We start from the raw sequence: 17,083 nt of genomic DNA, 5'->3' as shown, positions 1-17,083 counted from the left end.
AAGGCCTAATTACAAAGGCAAACCTGGATGAAAGGAGTGGCGCCATCTCCAAACACAGCCACACTGCGGCGTCCGGCCCGGGGGTCTGGAGAAGAGCCAAAACGAAGTAGGCAGCTCACCAACCACCTGTCTCAGGGCAACAGCTCGGGCAGGTGAGGGGCAGGGGTCGGAGGTGGTGTAAGAAGGGAGCCCCGGGTCCTGCCGGCGCCGGGCAGAGGCAGTGCCCACACCGCTGTGCGCCCGCCTCCCTCCCCCTCCCGGCTGCAAGGTGGGTTTCGGGAGCTCGTGCTGTTGCAGATGAAACAAAGACCCATCACCAAGCTTACTCTGTCACCTCTCCCCACGTACATCCGCAGGACCCACAAGTGAGATCCCGGCACAGACTCTGCCCCACTGTCCAGAGCCCCTCACACACAGGTTGGAGACAAGAGCTTCCCAAGTGGTCTTTCTGGATGAAGCTTTGTCAGTCTCTTGTCTCAGGTGAGAAAAGTTCTTTCTATTCAGCTGTTGATGAAAAATTCCCGGGGCTTCCCTGGTGGCGCAGTGGTTGAGAATCCACCTGCCAGTGCAGGGGACACGGGTTCAATCCCTGGTCCGGGAAGATCCCACATGCCGCGGAGCAACTAAGCCCATGTGCTACAACTACTGAGCCTGTGCTCTAGAGCCTGCGAGCCACAACTACCGAAGTCCACGCGCCTAGAGCCCATGCTCCACAACGAGAGAAGCCACTGCAATGAGAAGCCCGTGCACCGCAACGAAGAGTAGCCCCTGTTCGCCGCAACTAGAGGAAGCCCGTGCGCAGCAACAAAGACCCAACACAGCCAAAAATAAATAAATAAAATAAATAAATCTATTAAAAAAAAGAAAAATTCCCAACCTGTCAAAGGCTAAATAAACAAGCTCTTCTATAAAAGGGAGGTCATATAAAGGAATCACGGCAGGGAATTTGGCCACCTCCTAAAGAAGTGGTCACTCCAGCTCTGGCTGATCAAGGGAAAGGAAACAGGCGGCCACGCTGGAAATTCTGCTCTGGTGAAACCCCACCCTCCACACTGGTCGCAGGGCTGGCGGGGCCCCAGCCAGGGTGATCAAAGATGGAATTCAAGACACCAGAGACCAGTGAGCCAGCCTAACCCGAGTGATGGAGCGCCCCCCGCAACCGCCCTGAGGGTAGTAGGTGCTGGGGGTGGAGACCCATGGGAGCAGAACTGAGCCCAACAGAAGGAAGCAAACCAGGTCAGAGGCCGGCAGCAGAGCAGATCAGCCCATGAGAAAAGCTGCATCTGATTTTAGGAAGAATTCAAGAAGTTTCCTGAACCCTGACCCGATAGTTCAGCCACTTTCTCACTGAGCCCTTCCTCATGGGAGACCCTGTGGTTGTGTAAACGTCAGATCTGGAGGCTGTTCTCACCGTGTTCTGCTGCTTGGGGGCCAGGCCAAGACATGCTACTGCCTTTAAAAAAACCCTCCTTTTGGATCTGCTTATACTTCCCTGTGGAGAGGCCAGGCAGCCCTGGAATGTGAACACAGGCGTCTGCCCCATGAGCTACAGATGGTCCCTGACTTACGATGGCTTGACTACAATTTTTTGACTTTCAATGGTGCGAAAGTGTCATGCCTTCAGTAGGAGCTGTTCTTTGAATTTTGCATTTGGATCTCTTCCAGGGCAACAAGCCACAGCGTCTCCATCAGCCACGTGACCACAAGGGCAGACAACCACTACACCAAACAACCCTTCTGGACCTAGACAGCCATTCTGCTTTCACCTTCAGTATGGTGTTCAATAAATTACATGAGCTTTTCCACACTTTACAACATCTGGCAGGTTAGATGCATTTTCAATGTACAACGGGTCCATCGAGACGTGACCCCTTGTAAGTTGGGTGGATCTGTGGTCACACGCAGACACAGCTGGCCTGCCCTTCCCTAGGGTCCCTAAAGCCACACTCGTGTAGAGACGCCCCTGAGCTGGAAATATAGACATCTACCTGGGAAGAGTCAGCTGGCTCCTTGGAAACAAGCAGAACATCCTAATAGGGCTTGGGAAGGCGGCCTATAGCCGGAGGAAGTATGCTCAGAAACCGTGAAACCACAAGAGTGGACTTGCTAATGTGATTCAGGAATCCACAGAGTTACACGTAGTGACACCCGAGCTATCACCTGCCCTTCTTCCTTGGGTCCCTGCTTCCAAGACCAGGCATCTGGATATGCATGAAAACAAAGCCATCTTTTGAACCTGGAAAGCAGAACGCTCTCGTGTGTCACATTAACCCAAAACTCACGACGGCATCTGTCAGGTGCTCATGAGCGCTCCCTCTGTGCCGGGCCCTGAGACTGCAGTGCCCTCTGGGGGTTCCATTCTACGAGGGCCACAGATGACAACAGATAAATAAGTGAGTAATGTGAGGTCAGGGGGTGACAAGAGCTGTGAGAACAGTGAAGCAGGGTGAGAAGACAGGAGTGAGTGGGGTGACCCCCTGAGCAGTGGGTAAAGCCCTGGAGTCAGGGGCAATGGCAGAGCAAAGATTGGGGCGGAACGCTCGCGGTGAACGGTGCAGAGGTGGAACAGCTGCCGGGTATGAGCAGAAGGGCAAAGGGCTTCTACCAAAAAGGGGCGTCAAAGGGACCAACAAGAGAAAGATCAAAATAAAGCTCTTCAAACACTCTAATGGATATATAAATTTCAGATAACTTAAAGAGCGATTACTGTAACGTAAAAAGATTCATCAAAGTAGCCTTTTAAAAAAAGAACTCTCTCTGGGTTTCCCTGGTGGCGCAGTGGTTAAGAATCCGCCTGCCAATGCAGGGGACACGGGTTCGAGCCCTGGTCTGGGAAGATCCCACAGGCCGCGGAGCAACTAAGCCCGTGCACCACAACTACTGAAGCCCGTGCGCCTAGATTCCGTGCTCTGCAACAAGAGAAGGCACCGCAATGAGAAGCCCACGCACGGCAACAAAGAGTAGCTCCCGCTCACCGCAACTAGAGAAAGCCCGCGTGCAGCAACGAAGACCCAACGCAGCCAAAAATAAATTAATTAAAAGAAAGAAAAAACTCTCTCAATGCGTCTAAAATATGATTCACTCTGAGTGTTCTGTAAAACCTCACTTTGCCCAATGTTAGGAAAAAATACAGTAAATTCAAGGAGGTCAGCTCATTGTAATCTAGAGGATGAAAACAGTCAGATCTGGCACTGACCACAAACTAAAATGAAAGATTACAGTCCTGACATTTACTTTCAGAAACAGAACTGCACACAGGACGGAAGTTTGTCCAAACGAAAGGACAAGAATTAGGGATGAGAGCCTTGTTTCATCCACCAAAAAACTGTTAGAACTAATAAACGTATTCAGTACAATTGCAGGATACAAAATCAACATACAAAAATCAGTTGTGTTTTTATACACTAAACAACAAACTATCTGAAACTATCTGAAAGAGAAATAATCCTATTGATAATCGAAAATAATAAAATACCTAGGAATAAATCTAATGAATGTGGTGAAAGATCTGTACACTGAAAATTATAACACTGATGAAAGAAACCAAAGAAGACACAAAATACTGAAAGATGTTCCACGCTCATGGACTGGAAGAATTAATATTGTTAAAATGTTTGTAACACCCAAACCAATCTACAGATTCAATGCAAACCTTACCAAAATTCCAATGGCATTTTTCATAGAAATAGAAAAAACAACCCTAAAATTTAGGACTTAGTTATTCTAGTTATTACTTTAAAATGTATATCTCAGAAATAACTAAATTTCCTTGTCAACTGCATTATTATGAACTTTCATCAAATCTTTAACCGTGGTCATTTTTAAGTCTTTTGTCATTTACAGACAGTTCTGGGTGTACTCTGATGCTTTTGCAAATATGTTCCTATAAAAGGGTTTCATCTTCAAGGAATTCATGGAAAAGACTCTGACAAGTACAGGTTTCTGGTAACTGACTATACTGCTGAACTGAATGAATAAGCATTTTCAGAACTCTAATGGAAAACTGATGCGAACTCGTAAAAGTGCTAACAAAAGATCAAGATGAAAAAAAAAATTAATTACATGGGACTGAGTGAACTGATGAGGATGATTATAATTTTTGTGACTTTCTGTTTGAATAAAAAAAAAAATCCCACAAGGACTCAGAGGCAAAAAATATACAAATCAATTTTCACTGCAAAGTAAAGGAGCTGTTACAGTGGAGGATTACTGGACTGAACGTCAATATTATGACATAGTATGAGTGTGTTTTGTGTTGGGTAATTGCAATCATTGTTGCTTTTGTTGTGGTGATCCATTTACAATGCTTGGTGTCAGTCTATCAAAAAAAAAAAAAGGGCTTCCCTGGTGGCGCAGTGGTTGAGAGTCTGCCTGCCAGTGCAGGGGACACGGGTTCGAGCCCTGGTCTGGGAAGATCCCACATGCCGCGGAGCAACTGGGCCCGTGAGCCACAATTACTGAGCCTGCGCATCTGGAGCCTGTGCTCCGCAACAAGAGAGGCCGCGATAGTGAGAGGCCCGCGCATCGCGATGAAGAGTGGCCCCCGCTTGCCACAACTAGAGAAAGCCCTCTCACAGAGACGAAGACCCAACACAGCCAATAAATAAATTAAAAAAAAAAAAAAAAAAAATTTGTATGGAACCACAAAAGACCCCAAATAGCCAAAGCAATCCTGAGAAAGAAGAACAAAGCTGGAAGCATTGCACTTCCTGATTTTAAGCTGTACTATAAAGCCGTAGTAATCAAAGCAGTATGGTATCGGCATAAAAACAGATACAGAGACCAATGAGCGGAATACAGAGCCCAGAAACAAAGCCCTGCATATCCGGTCAATTAATATGTGACAAAGAAAAGGCAATTATGTGAGGCTGGTGATAACAAGCCATATTGTGGGAATTGTCCTGCAATGTGTAAGTGTATCAAATCACCACATCACACACCTGTAACTCACACAATGTTATCTGTCAGCTGTATCTCAATAAAGCTGGAAAAAATAAGAGGCCTTCCTTTAAAAAAAAAAAAGAAGAAGAAGAAGAAGAAAAGGGACATCATCAAGAAAGTGAAATGACAACCTACAGAATGGGAGAATGTAGCTGTAAAGTAGACATCTGATAAAGAAATTGTCCCTAGAAAATATAAAGAACTCTTACAACTCAAATTAAAAACCAAGCAAAGTATCTAAATAGACATTTCTCCAAAGAAGATATACAAACAGGCAACAAGCACATGAAAAGATGCTCCACGTTGTTAGTCATCAGGGAAATGAAAATCAAACCACAATGAGATACCGTTCCACAACCTCTAGGATGGCTAGGACCTAAAAAATGGGTAATAGTAAGTGTTGACAAGGATGAGGAAGAAATCCAAACCCCTCACATATATCTGGTGGGAATGTGAAATAGTGCAGCTGCTGTGGAAGTTTAGCAGCTCCTCAAAAGGTTAAGCATATTTAGCACGTGACCCAGGAATTCTACTCCTAGATATACAGATACCTAAGAGAAATGAAAACTATGTCCACACAAAGACCTGTACATAAATGTCCACATTCCCCATCACCAAAATGTCAGGACAGTCCAAGTGTCCATCAACGGACGAATGGATAGACAAAATGTGGTCCATCCACATAATGGGATAGTATTTGGCTATAATGAGGAACAAGGTGTTGATAAATGCCACAAAGTGGCGGACCCTTGGAAAACATTATGCTAAGTGAAAGGAGCCAATCACAAAAGACCACACATTATATGACCCCATTTATATGAACCAAACCCACAGAGACAGAAGTGGATGAGCGGCTGCCAGGGGCCAGAAAATGAGAATGACAGCTAATGGGTATGAGGTTTCCTTCTGGGGGACAAAAGCGTTCTAAGATTGTGGTGACGGCACCACGACTCTGTGACTATGGTAGAAACCACTGAAATTGGACACCTTCAATGGGCGCACGGCATGCTATGTGACTTACATCTCAACAAAGTTGTAAGACACACAGGACATACACACTTCAGCCCGCGCTATGATCTTCTGGAGAGGACCACGTATCCTGGGCTGGTACTCACATACGTGCTTGCGCTTCTGTTTCCAAAAGGCTGCCCGAAACCCCCAAGCCGGGCCCCCCTCCCAGGCCCTGGGCCTAGGGCCTCCTGCCGGCGCACAGCCCAGAGGCAGCAGGGAGGGCCGGCCCCCCACCCGGGCCTCCAGCTCCAGCACCCCAGCTCTGGGAGCGCCTCACCTCGGTGGCTGCGGGGAGCGGGCCTTGGGCTTCTCCTTCTCCTTGTCGCGCTCCTTGTCGCGCTCGCGGTGCTGTCTGTCCTTCTCGTCCCGCTTGGCGCGCTCGCGCTCCCACTCCTCCTTCCGCCGCTGCCGCTCCTTGTCCCGCTCGCGCTCCCGCTCCCGCTCGCGCTCCCGCTGCCGCCGCTCGCGCTCCCGGTCCCGCTCCCGTTCACGCTCCCGCTCCCGCTGTCTGTTCTCTCGCTCTCGTTCCCGCTCCCTTTCCTTCGTGGAAAAGCCAGACATACGCACATGCCACGATTAGCTACTAGGAAGGGGAGGCGCGGGGAGGACACACGAGAGCAGGAGGAGGAGACAGAACCGCCGGGGCGGGGTCTTGTTTCAGCGCTAGAAACGGACTTGAGGCCACGTGGTGGGGGGGGGGCCCTGCAGAGCCTGCCCTTCCAACATCAGCACCCAGGCCGCTGGGAGCTGGGCGGGCCTCTCTGGCCTTAGCTCTTGTCGAGGGATGGAGATGACTGCGCTCGGCACAGGCAGCCTGGCCCTGGGGCACCGGGGGACGTGGTGGCAGGGACCCCAGCAGGTCCTGCTCCCTTCGAGGCTGCCCCGGCTGTCGCGAGGCACCTGGAACCGCAGGCCGGCCCCAGCGAGGAGCCTGCTTTGCCCGCCGGGGAGAGGGCACAGCGTGGTCAACCAGGGGCCCCTTCTCACCACAAGCTCACCATCTGATGGGGTCCCGGACAGTCACTCCCTTTGCTCCAAAAAACTCACGAATACGACTTAAGTCGTGGCACAAAAACTGCTACCCTGCTTTTTTTTCTCTTTTTTTAAATAAAGTTATTTATTTTTGGCTGCACTGGGTCTTTGTTGCTGCGCGCGGGCTTTCTCTAGTTGCGGCAAGCGGGGGCTACTCTTCATTGTGGTGCATGGGCTTCTCATTGCGGTGGCTTCTCTTGTTGTGGAGCACAGGCTCTAGGCGTGTAGGCTCAGTAGTTGTGGTGCACGGGCTTAGCTGCTCCGCGGCATGTGGGATCTTCCCGGACCAGGGCTCGAACCCGTGTCCCCTGCATTGGCAGGCGGATTCTCAACCACTGTGCCACCAGGGAAGCCCTGCTAACCTGCTTTTAACAGATCTCTTCCAAGTGGCAGCTTCACACCAAAAGCATAGAGTCAGGGACTCAGAGACTGAAGTGCATGTATTCACAAATCGACTACATGTCAGAGAAGCACCAACAGCAATGGCTGTAAGTGGCCCAGGCAGCCGGCGCATGAGGCGGCACGACCCGTGAAGGGTGGTCCTAAGGAACCTGAAAGAGTGATGTGCTCAAGAGGGTGGGACACACCCCGTGCCACTGGCATCAGTCACCCAACCAGCAGCTCCGGTGAGAAACAAAGCAAGAGCACAGACCAACCCAAGGAAGGATCTGTTCAAATCACTACAAAGTTAGTCCATGGACCCGAATTAGTTCTCCACGAACAGTCAAGCGGGGCTTGAAATTAGTACACCACGCCCACACAATTAAGCTCATATAAAGTCCTATAAATAAAAAAGGGATGATTTTAATGGGTCCATCAGTGAAGTTCTGACCTACACACATAAGACCCACATACCCGGTAGTTATGGTACGGCTCCGCTTCTGTGTACTGCACCCGGAAATTCTCGTACTGCCCGCCACGCCAGAACCGCTCTATCTCATAGTCGTAATAAGGGTCTGCGTAAGGCTCAAGTCTGGAAAAAGAGCAAGTAAAAGTCAAGCTTATCGCTTAGGAATATTAATGCAAAAACATTACATAAAATATTTGCAAAGATTCAGATACCACATTAAAAAAAAATAACACACCACCATTGCAAGGCTGAGTCAATATTAGAAAATGAACATACTAAAGAAAATCACAGACCTACAGAGAAAAGTCACAGGATTACACCTACAGATGATGAAAATGTTTGTGACAAAAATCCAATACCCCTTCCTCAATGAAAATAGGAAGTGATCCTTTCTTAACGTGATAACATGTTTTTATACACTTTAGAACTAAAGCCAGCACCTAACTTATCGGGAACAGGGAGGCATTCCCGTTAAGATCCAGACGGGCTGAGGAAGCCCAGTGCCTCTCAGGCAGCCCACCCGTGTGCTGCAGGCACCGCCGTGGTCAGACTACAGGAGACCCCAGAACCACCTCAATCTGCACATTAAATGATGCTGTACACGAAAAGCCAAGACACGACGGTGAAGCCGATTCAAATGGCCAGAGGAGCCCAGTAAGGCAGATGCAGAGAACTTAATATACAGAAACCAACACCCTTATGTGCATAGATAATAACCAGTCAGGAGACAGAGGGTACAGAAAACCCCTCTTACACTAGCAAGAAAGAAGGAAACATATTTAGGAACAAAATTCATTTAATCAGAAACGTGCAGAACCTGTTTGAAGAAAACTTTAGCACTCTTGAAAGACACAAAAGCACGTGTGAATAAATGAGACCACCTCCCTTGTCTTTGGAAAGGACAACTGAACATCACCAAGAAGTCAGTTAATTTACAAAGCCCTTTGTTAATTTACAAATTTAGGGCAATCCCTGTAAAAACGTTGATGAGATTCTTTATGCAGCTAGACAACTGATCCTCAGGTTCACATGGACACCAAAACATTAAGACCAGCCAAGAAACCATGGGAAAGACAAGACACACCCTCCGAGGGACTTCCCTGGCAGAACAGTTGTTAGACGCCGCGCTTCCACTGTAGGGGGCACGGGTTCGATCCCTGGTCGGGGAACTAAGATCTTGCATGCCGCACGGCGCGGCCAAATAATAGAAAAGGAAAAAAAGAAAAAAAAGACACACCCTCCGCGACCTCACAACATCACAGAAGGCCCGGCCCGTGAAGAAACAGACCCAAAGAATAAAACAGGAGGTCCGGGAGCAGACCCCTGTGTGGGTGATAAAGGTGGGCCTTCAATCACACGGACAGGACAGCTGACTAAGCCCTGGGAAGAGGCAAGAGGCGGCCCCAGCTCCCACACACACAGACCCAGAGGACCTGCACAGGTCCCTGACTCAAACCCCGGGTGGCGTGCAGGGAAGGGAAGTGTACACCAGCAGCAGATGGCCCTGGAGGCTGTTTCAGGGACTTCTTGGCTCCAGACTGACCCTTCCCGTTGGGTAAACTGGCGGGGGAAACAGAGACGCCCAGAGGTTGCAGAGGCCGGAGGCCCCCGCCAGGCCGTGCTGCATCTGTGTGGCCTGCAGGGGCTGCTTTCTAGGAAATCTCTCCCCCAGCACTTGTGGGGTGCTGGCGGGGTGACCTGGGCTGCTCTACCAAGTGACACAGCTGTTTCTCATTCCCAACAGGCAGACGCCTTCCTAACGCTCCAACCCTCACGCCGCACAGGCAAGCACTGGTGATCTTGGAAACGCAGAGCCAACCCTACGTCCTTTTTCTCAGCCTCTGACTGTGATTTCAGGCAGAAATCAGTGGTTGTGCTTTGCAGCAGCAAACCTCCACGCACGGTGTCACTGTGAGATAAGACGATGCTGGAGCCGGCCTGCTCAGGAGAGGCCTGGCCCGCTCGGTCCTGAGAGGGGAGCGCAAGAAAGCGGCACCTGCCCCGGAGCAGGCGTGCTGCGAGCCGAGGGCTGTACTTGGGACGCTACATAGCTCCTCAAGAGCTGACAGGTGTTTCAACCCCATGTACTTCTGCAATTTGTTTTCAAAGACCCCTGATAAAATGTCTGGAAGAAACAATGAAGAAACCTGCCATACTCCCGGATTTTAGTGACAAATTTCACAGCTTTTCCTGGTCCCTGGGGAACTTGGGGAAAAGCGGGGAGGACACTCACGGGGCCCCAGGGGCTTTAGGAGCAGCTGTAAAACCTCTCCGAGCTCTCGGAGGAACCCAAACGGGCGTGAGGCGCCCTGCAGTCACAAGGCCCAGGCACGGAGCTAAAACGTGTCCTCCCCAGAAGCAAAACAACAAGGAAAGTCAGCTGCAAACTGCCTGAAACGCTCTCAGGGAGGCCATCCTGAGGCCAGCGGGTGGCCAGGCCCCCGCGCGCCCTGGGTAGCCTCGGCGCTGCTGCTCTCCAGGGTGCAAGCCCCACGCAGCTGGGGACGCTGAATCCTCTCTCAACAGGGAAGGAAGAGGCAGAGCCGTTCCTTACGCTGCGTCTCTGACATCCCTCGTGATCCGATAGTTCCAGTCTCGGAAAACTTCGTTTTCTTTGTCAAACTCCCGTTCATCTTCACCAATGGTCACCGTAAACCTTTTCTCTTCAAAGTCAGGCTCCTGTTCTTTTCGAATGGTTGCTTTTTTTAAAACCTACCATTTTAAGAAGAGAGAAGCCAACACCAGTTACTGTTAGGAAAACAGAGGGGATCCTGTCCCGACTGACCCCGGCAGCCTGGGCTGGAGTGGCAGGAGAGCACGACCGAGCACTCACTGGGGACACGCCTAAGCTCCGTGCTGGGGGTGGACACGGGACCCCACGCACCCTTCTGGGGAACGGGAGCGCCCCGTCCCTGCAGACACAGTGAACCGTGCACTCAGCACACACCCAGGTCTGGGAAGAGGGGACGGAGTGGTGACTCCCTGTTCCCAGTGCTGGCACTGAACCAGGGGGCTCCAGACGTGCCCTCAGAGGGGAGGCAGGTAGGTGTGCTCCGGGCAGGAGAGGCACCGGGAGCGGGTCAGGGCTGGGGGCGGGGAGCGTGTGCTGAGGGCAGGAACAGCTTTGCCTCAGTCTGCCATCTCCCTGAGGGGAAGGCAGGCCCAGAGCCAAGAAGGGTAAGCCCGGGCCCCTGGGCCGGGTGCGGCCTGGAGTGTTGGGGGAGAGGGGAGGCCGGCGTAGCACCGCTTCTCCAGACGCAGAGGCCGCAAGGGGCGCGGGAGCGCTAAGGCTCTGGGGAGTGCCTCCACGGGGCCGGGGGCTGCAGCCCTGGCTCAGGCACGGCCCGATGCACTGCGAGCCCCAGGAAGCCTGTGGGCCGCGTTCCTGGTGGGGCCTCCCTGGCCGCCTGGGCTCTGTCACGCCCCAGCAGGCCTCGGAGAGACAGAAAGGCTAGTTGTGCGCGAGGACCGCCACTAGTTTTCTTCTCGGGTTTTCTGCTGATTCCGTTACCTCCTTTGCATGCCGGAGTCCTCGCTCCCAAGCACTCTCTGTAGGGGGCTCTGGAGGGGGTGGAGGCAAAATTTCATCAACTACTGGCCCACCCTATTAAAAAACAAGAAGGGAAAAGTTAAGAGAGCAAGCAAACTTTAAAATCTACACAGAAACAGGGGAGCCAGAACACCAAGGAGAACACCAGCCGGCTACCACCTGCTCTCTCCTCCAAGCCTGCCTCCGCCCCACCCAGCTGCCCTGAGCCTGGGGGGCCTCTACCTGGAGACACCAGAGTAGCTAGAAGGCGGAAACGCCTGCCACACAAGGCGTATTAGCGTGCTTTGAGTCGGAAAGTCACAAACAGAGCTTAGGTGTGATTTGCTAGCAATGAAAGAGGTGTTCACGCACCCACGGGTTGGCAGGCATCAGAGGGTGAGGTCCGAGAGGCGGGGCACCGTTGGGCGGGAAAGGTTCGGCTTTGGTGATGAGGGAGTAGTTGCCCTTGTCGTTGACTCCAGGGTGTATAAACCTGCAGTTCATGCCCCAGGTACAGTTCCCTACGGAAATAAAAGCCCGGTCAGAAGGGGCGCCGGGCCCAAGCGCACAGGTCAGCGTCCCCCTGCCCCCGCGGCGCCGGGCCAGGCGGCCAGGCAGCGGGCCGAGCGCGGTCCCGGCCGCCCCACGAGGCCACAGCAGGCAGGCCTGGAAGGTCTGGGACCGTCCTGCGAGCGGCACCTCCTAAAGGGCTCCCGCAGGGCCCCTGTCCCACGGTCACCGTAGGAACACTTCATTTCCCCTGAAACAGAGAAGCCCGAGAGCGCCCCGATGATCGGGACGGCCCTGCCTTGGGGTTTGCTGCTCAGGACACACGTGCCCTGGGGAGCGTGCAGGTGCACGGACAGGGTTGTTATTCTGACTCAAAAGACTGCCCGTACTGAAACAGAAAGCAACCAGAAGCACAAAAATGATCAGAATTCTGCACGTTTATGCCAGGGTGATCTTTACCAGCTCTGTACATTTGCATTTCTCCTACCAAACCACTTCAGGCTATTTCTGGTACTTAAAAAAATGCGTTAGAGAGAAAACACATAGACAGATTGGGTGTTTATACTTTACAACAAAGAATTAAGAAGGTCAACTTTTAGCATTATTCAGCAACAGAAACCAAGATTATTCAAGAAAACCACTTGACTTTTCAGCACAGGAGGCAGGAAGTCTACATTTTAAAATTAATTACTGAGTGAATTACTTTTTTTTTTTTTAATTAATTTATTTATTTATGGCTGTGTTGGGTCTTCGTTTCTGTGCGAGGGCTTTCTCTAGTTGCGGCAAGTGGGGGCCACTCTTCATTGCGGTGCGCGGGCCTCTCACTGTTGCGGCCTCTCTTATTGGGGAGCACAGGCTCCAGACGCGCAGGCTCAGTAGTTGTGGCTCACGGGCCTAGTTGCTCCGCGGCATGTGGGATCTTCCCAGACCAGGGCTCGAACCCGTGTCCCCTGCAATGGCAGGCGGATTCTCAACCACTGCGCCACCAGGGAAGCCCTGAGTGAATTACTTTTTTAAAATTTAATTTTTTGAATAGGTAATATGTACATAGGCTTAAAAAATAAATATGGCATACAATATCTAAGTGGTTTTAAAAAACATTTTCAATTGGTTAGCATGTAGTTAAATTGTAAGCCATCTTTTAATGTATATTCACTTCTAAACATGATATTCCATTTGAATGTTTCTGTCAACAAAATACGCTTTTTCTTGTATCATGTAAATTGTAGAGAAATAATCATTTGGTATTTAAAGAAACACTAAATTTTACCTTTTAAACATTATGAATATTTAAACTTGTATTTAAAACCAACTTAATAATGCTCCAAATTAAATATGAAATAAAGTATGCTTAAAAAAACTGCTTCTCTGAGAATGCAAAAATAACCAATTAACTTTTTAATTTCCAGAAGTGTCTGAGAGATCACATATAAGTCAGAGGCTGGGACATATACACTACAGGGGCTTCAAAATCCCAGAGACTCAGAGAGTTTCAAAGAAACCAGACTCTGCGGTCATATCTCTAAATAAAGCAGTCCAGAACATCACACGCTTCTCCAGTGCGTGACTCCTATAAACTCGCGTCAGAGTCCACACTGCTTATGGGGTTAAAAAGTCACAAAAGCTCACTGTAGAAAACTGCAAGCACAGAATAGTATTAACAATATAAACCACAGCATTTCTATTTTTTAAAATCTAAAATAAATGTGGGTAGCAGATAAATGAGTATTTGTGATTCTCTGTTCTTTTTGTATTTAACAAATTTTCAAAACAAAACAAAACAAGAACGTCACCCCTGAGCGCACTGACAAAAAAGCTCTTTCGTCCCTCATGTTGGCAGGGGAGGGCGGAGGAGCAGGCGGTGAGCAGAGCTGAGAGGAGGGTGAGAGGCACGGGCGGGGGCATCGCCCCCGAGCCGCCCTCCCCGGGCCCCCACTCCCAGAGGGCTAAGGTCCACACTGCATGTGTCTGGCCTCCAAAGAGAAGGAGGGGACTACTCCAGGAGGAAGTATGGGCAGTCTACACACGGGCAAGGACAGATGTCCCACACCTGCAGGCAGGAAGAGCAGCAAGAATAGTGTAATCCCACCAGCCTTTTGGAAAGTGAATGTTTAATTGTGTAGAAAAAAGTCTGGAAGGATACACCCCAAACTGTTATTGTTTTGACTCTGTCAGCACATATTACTTTCATAATTTAAAAAAGCAATTTGTTCGGAAAAAAAATTCTCCAGGAAATGGAAGCAAAAATAGATCTACTGGTTTAAAAATTGTATAGTCTTCTGCTTCTAAATGAAACTTCACGAACACAAAATTTATGTGGACTGCGACTGTGCCTGGATGACTAACAGGCTTACTACTGTGTAAGGACGCTGCGTGCACAGGGATATGAGCCCAAAGGGAACGAGGGAAAGGATCTGGGAGTCCCCTGGCGGTCCAGTGGTTAAGGACGCGGCGCTCTCACTGCCGGGGCTCGGGTTCAATCCCTGGTCCGGGAACTAAGATCCTGCAAGCCTCGTGGCACGGCTGAAAAACCAAAAACCAAACAACAAAAAAAGGATGCAGCGTGGCAGTGTGGTGCGGGGCGTGGTGAGGCACGGGAATGCAGGTCAACAAAGGCATCCCAATACTCAGAAAGGTACTCAGTGCTGTTTCCCCATCTCCAGGGCCCTGCACCAAAGGCAGTGACCCATTTGTGGGGGATCGATCGATCAGTCAATCAGTATATCCATCCCCATTTTTTTCCTGGTTGTATGATACACTCTGTGTTGAGCCCTGCTTTTCTTCACTATACAATAAATATACCTACAAAAAAGGAACCTGCAAGCTCAAAAGTAACAAACCCAAACTCTACCAGTGAAACAGACACATACACAGAGAAAGCCTACCTGAGCCTCAGCAGAAACCAAGGACCTGAACACAGAGACAACAGGAAACGAAAACACACCACACACAGCAGCCCAAGGAGCCCATCTCGCTCATGGTGTGAGGGGAGCTGAAAGTGCCCGTTTCTGCGGGCACAGGTGTGAGTGTGGCTGCCGGTGGGTCCAGAAACACTACAGACCTTAAAATTCTGACTGCTGGTCTGACTGGCGTCAGCGTGGTGCCTCCAGATGGCATTTATAAGCCGCGTGTCACCGCATTTGCAATGCGTCCCACTGCAACAGTGGAGATAATTTTACAATCTCTCTCTAGTTTCCATACAAAGTGCTTGTTTCACACTAGAATTTTAAACAAAGACTTTCTTATTTCTAAATAAGACATAGTGGTCTTACTTAAATATTCCTTGGTCCCATTTCCTGTTAGTCTAAACAACTCAGAATAAGTAACAAATATAGGGATTGTCAAAGTAAAATAAAGAAGTTTAAAGTGCTTCATGGTTTTTAAAAATTACTTCCTAAAAGGAAGGCAGAATATATAAAAATCTAATAATTAAATATTAAAGACCAACCCAAGATCTACAAACGCTTATTCTAACACACATAAAATCCCATGAACTGTCGCATACAAACTTTTAATGAAAGAACACAAAAAACTCAAGTACTTTCCTATTTCACAGAGAACTGTGACAGACAACTATGGTCATATTGAGCAGTATTCTGAGCTATTTTAACTTCTTAAGGAATACAGTCATTATGGTAGCTGAAAGAATTAAAATAATTTCTGCGCTGCTTCTCTGTGAACAACATAGGCCAGTGGTTCCTGTAACTTTTTGGTCTCAGGACCCCCAAAGAGCCTTTGTGATGATTATATTTATTGATATTTAATAATTGATTATATTAATTGATATATTTATATTGGAAATTAAAACAGAAAATTTAAAGACATAAAATATAACGTATGTAATTTTATGTTAGCAATAGTTGTTAACATAAAAGTTTTCTGAAAACGTTTTAAGAATACTTGGCGATAGGAGTAGCATTATTTTCCTTTTTGCAAATCTCTTTAATTTGACATTAGAATGAAGACAGCTGGGTTCTCACAGACAACTGTGCCCTGCATCCCATCTGCTGTGCTGGGTGGCTTCAGAGAAGGAGGTGCGGCCGGCCTGGGGACACCCATGACAGCCTCTCCAGACACTGCGCGTCCTCTGAGGCTCCGATACAGCGAGCTGCAGTCCTGTCACTGAACCTCCCCGACTCCTGGGCGGAGGTCCACCAGTCCACCTTGCACTGTGAATGGCTTTCTACCCAGGTATGCTTCTGTGACACCACATGACAGTCATCTGGAAAAGTCATCAAACCCTGCGAAGTTGGCAAGTTCTCCAAAATTCTGATTTTCACTTGAGAGCCTGAACCTTATCATTAGCACAGTCACTGTCTTGGTCTCCTGGGTGTCCTGGAGGAGACGTGGCCGTCTGGGCTCACAGCCACACCTGGCACGCCCTCCCTGGAGGCGCCCCTCATGCCTCAGTGTCAGCAGACGAGCTCCGTGAGCACTTGTAGTTTCGTCAGATGGAAGAGCGAAAAGACACACTGAGGGGCTGTGGTGGGGTGATGGAAATATTCTACATCTGGACTGTGGTGCTGGGTGCACAACTTGGTAAACTAATAAAAATCATTGGACATTTAAAACAGGCGAATTTTATGCCATTTAAATTATACTTCGACAAAGTTATTAAAAAAAAAAAAAAGACCTAGACCCAAAAATAAAGTTTAACTATGCATCTTCCTGCTCTATCCCGGATGTCATTTCTCGGTGCACATACAGTGGGCGACACCTGCCGACTGGCGCAGTGTTACTGTCATTAGAGCACTGACCTCAGGGCGCCCCTGGGTCTCAAGAACACACCTTGAGACCTGCTGCTTTAAACACAAGAGGATGCAGGGATTAAAAAATGGGCAGTAGGAACTTCCCTGGTGCTGCAGTGGTTAAGAATCCACCTGCCAATGCAGGGGACATGGGTTCGAGCCCTGGTCTGGGAGGATCCCACATCCCGTGGGGTAACTAAGCCCGTGCGCCACAACTACTGAGTCTGCGCTGTGGAGCCCGCGAGTCACAACTACTGAGCCCGCGTGCCACAACTACTGAAGCCCGCGCGCCTAGAGCCCATGCCCCGCAACAAGAGAAGCCACCGCGGTGAGAAGGCTGTGCACCGCAACGAAGAGTAGCCCCCGCTCGCCGCAACTAGAGAAAGCCCGCGCCCAGCAACGAAGACCCAACACAGCCAAAACTAAATTAACAACAACAAAATAAGGGCAGTAAACATTTCT

The 17,083-nt window shown here is 49.5% G+C and overlaps 1 protein-coding gene across 4 annotated transcripts in view; it reads right to left on the bottom strand.

The window, feature by feature from the left end:
• ZC3H18 (zinc finger CCCH-type containing 18) overlaps positions 1–17,083 on the bottom strand; it is a 51,052-nt gene that overhangs the window by 14,562 nt on the left and 19,407 nt on the right. For all 4 annotated transcript variants that reach the window (XM_059905614.1, XM_059905617.1, XM_059905613.1 and 1 more), the window contains 5 exons: positions 11,736–11,884; positions 11,346–11,438; positions 10,389–10,546; positions 7,840–7,957; positions 6,230–6,492 (listed from right to left, as the gene is read on the bottom strand). In XM_059905614.1, the coding sequence (XP_059761597.1) occupies positions 6,230–6,492; positions 7,840–7,957; positions 10,389–10,546; positions 11,346–11,438; positions 11,736–11,884 (781 nt within the window). The remainder of the gene's footprint in view (positions 1–6,229; positions 6,493–7,839; positions 7,958–10,388; positions 10,547–11,345; positions 11,439–11,735; positions 11,885–17,083) is intronic.

Source organism: Balaenoptera ricei, chromosome 19 (assembly GCF_028023285.1).
Source record: "Balaenoptera ricei isolate mBalRic1 chromosome 19, mBalRic1.hap2, whole genome shotgun sequence".
NCBI classification, from domain to species: domain Eukaryota; kingdom Metazoa; phylum Chordata; class Mammalia; order Artiodactyla; family Balaenopteridae; genus Balaenoptera; species Balaenoptera ricei.
This window is presented reverse-complemented; position numbering and strand designations above follow the sequence as displayed.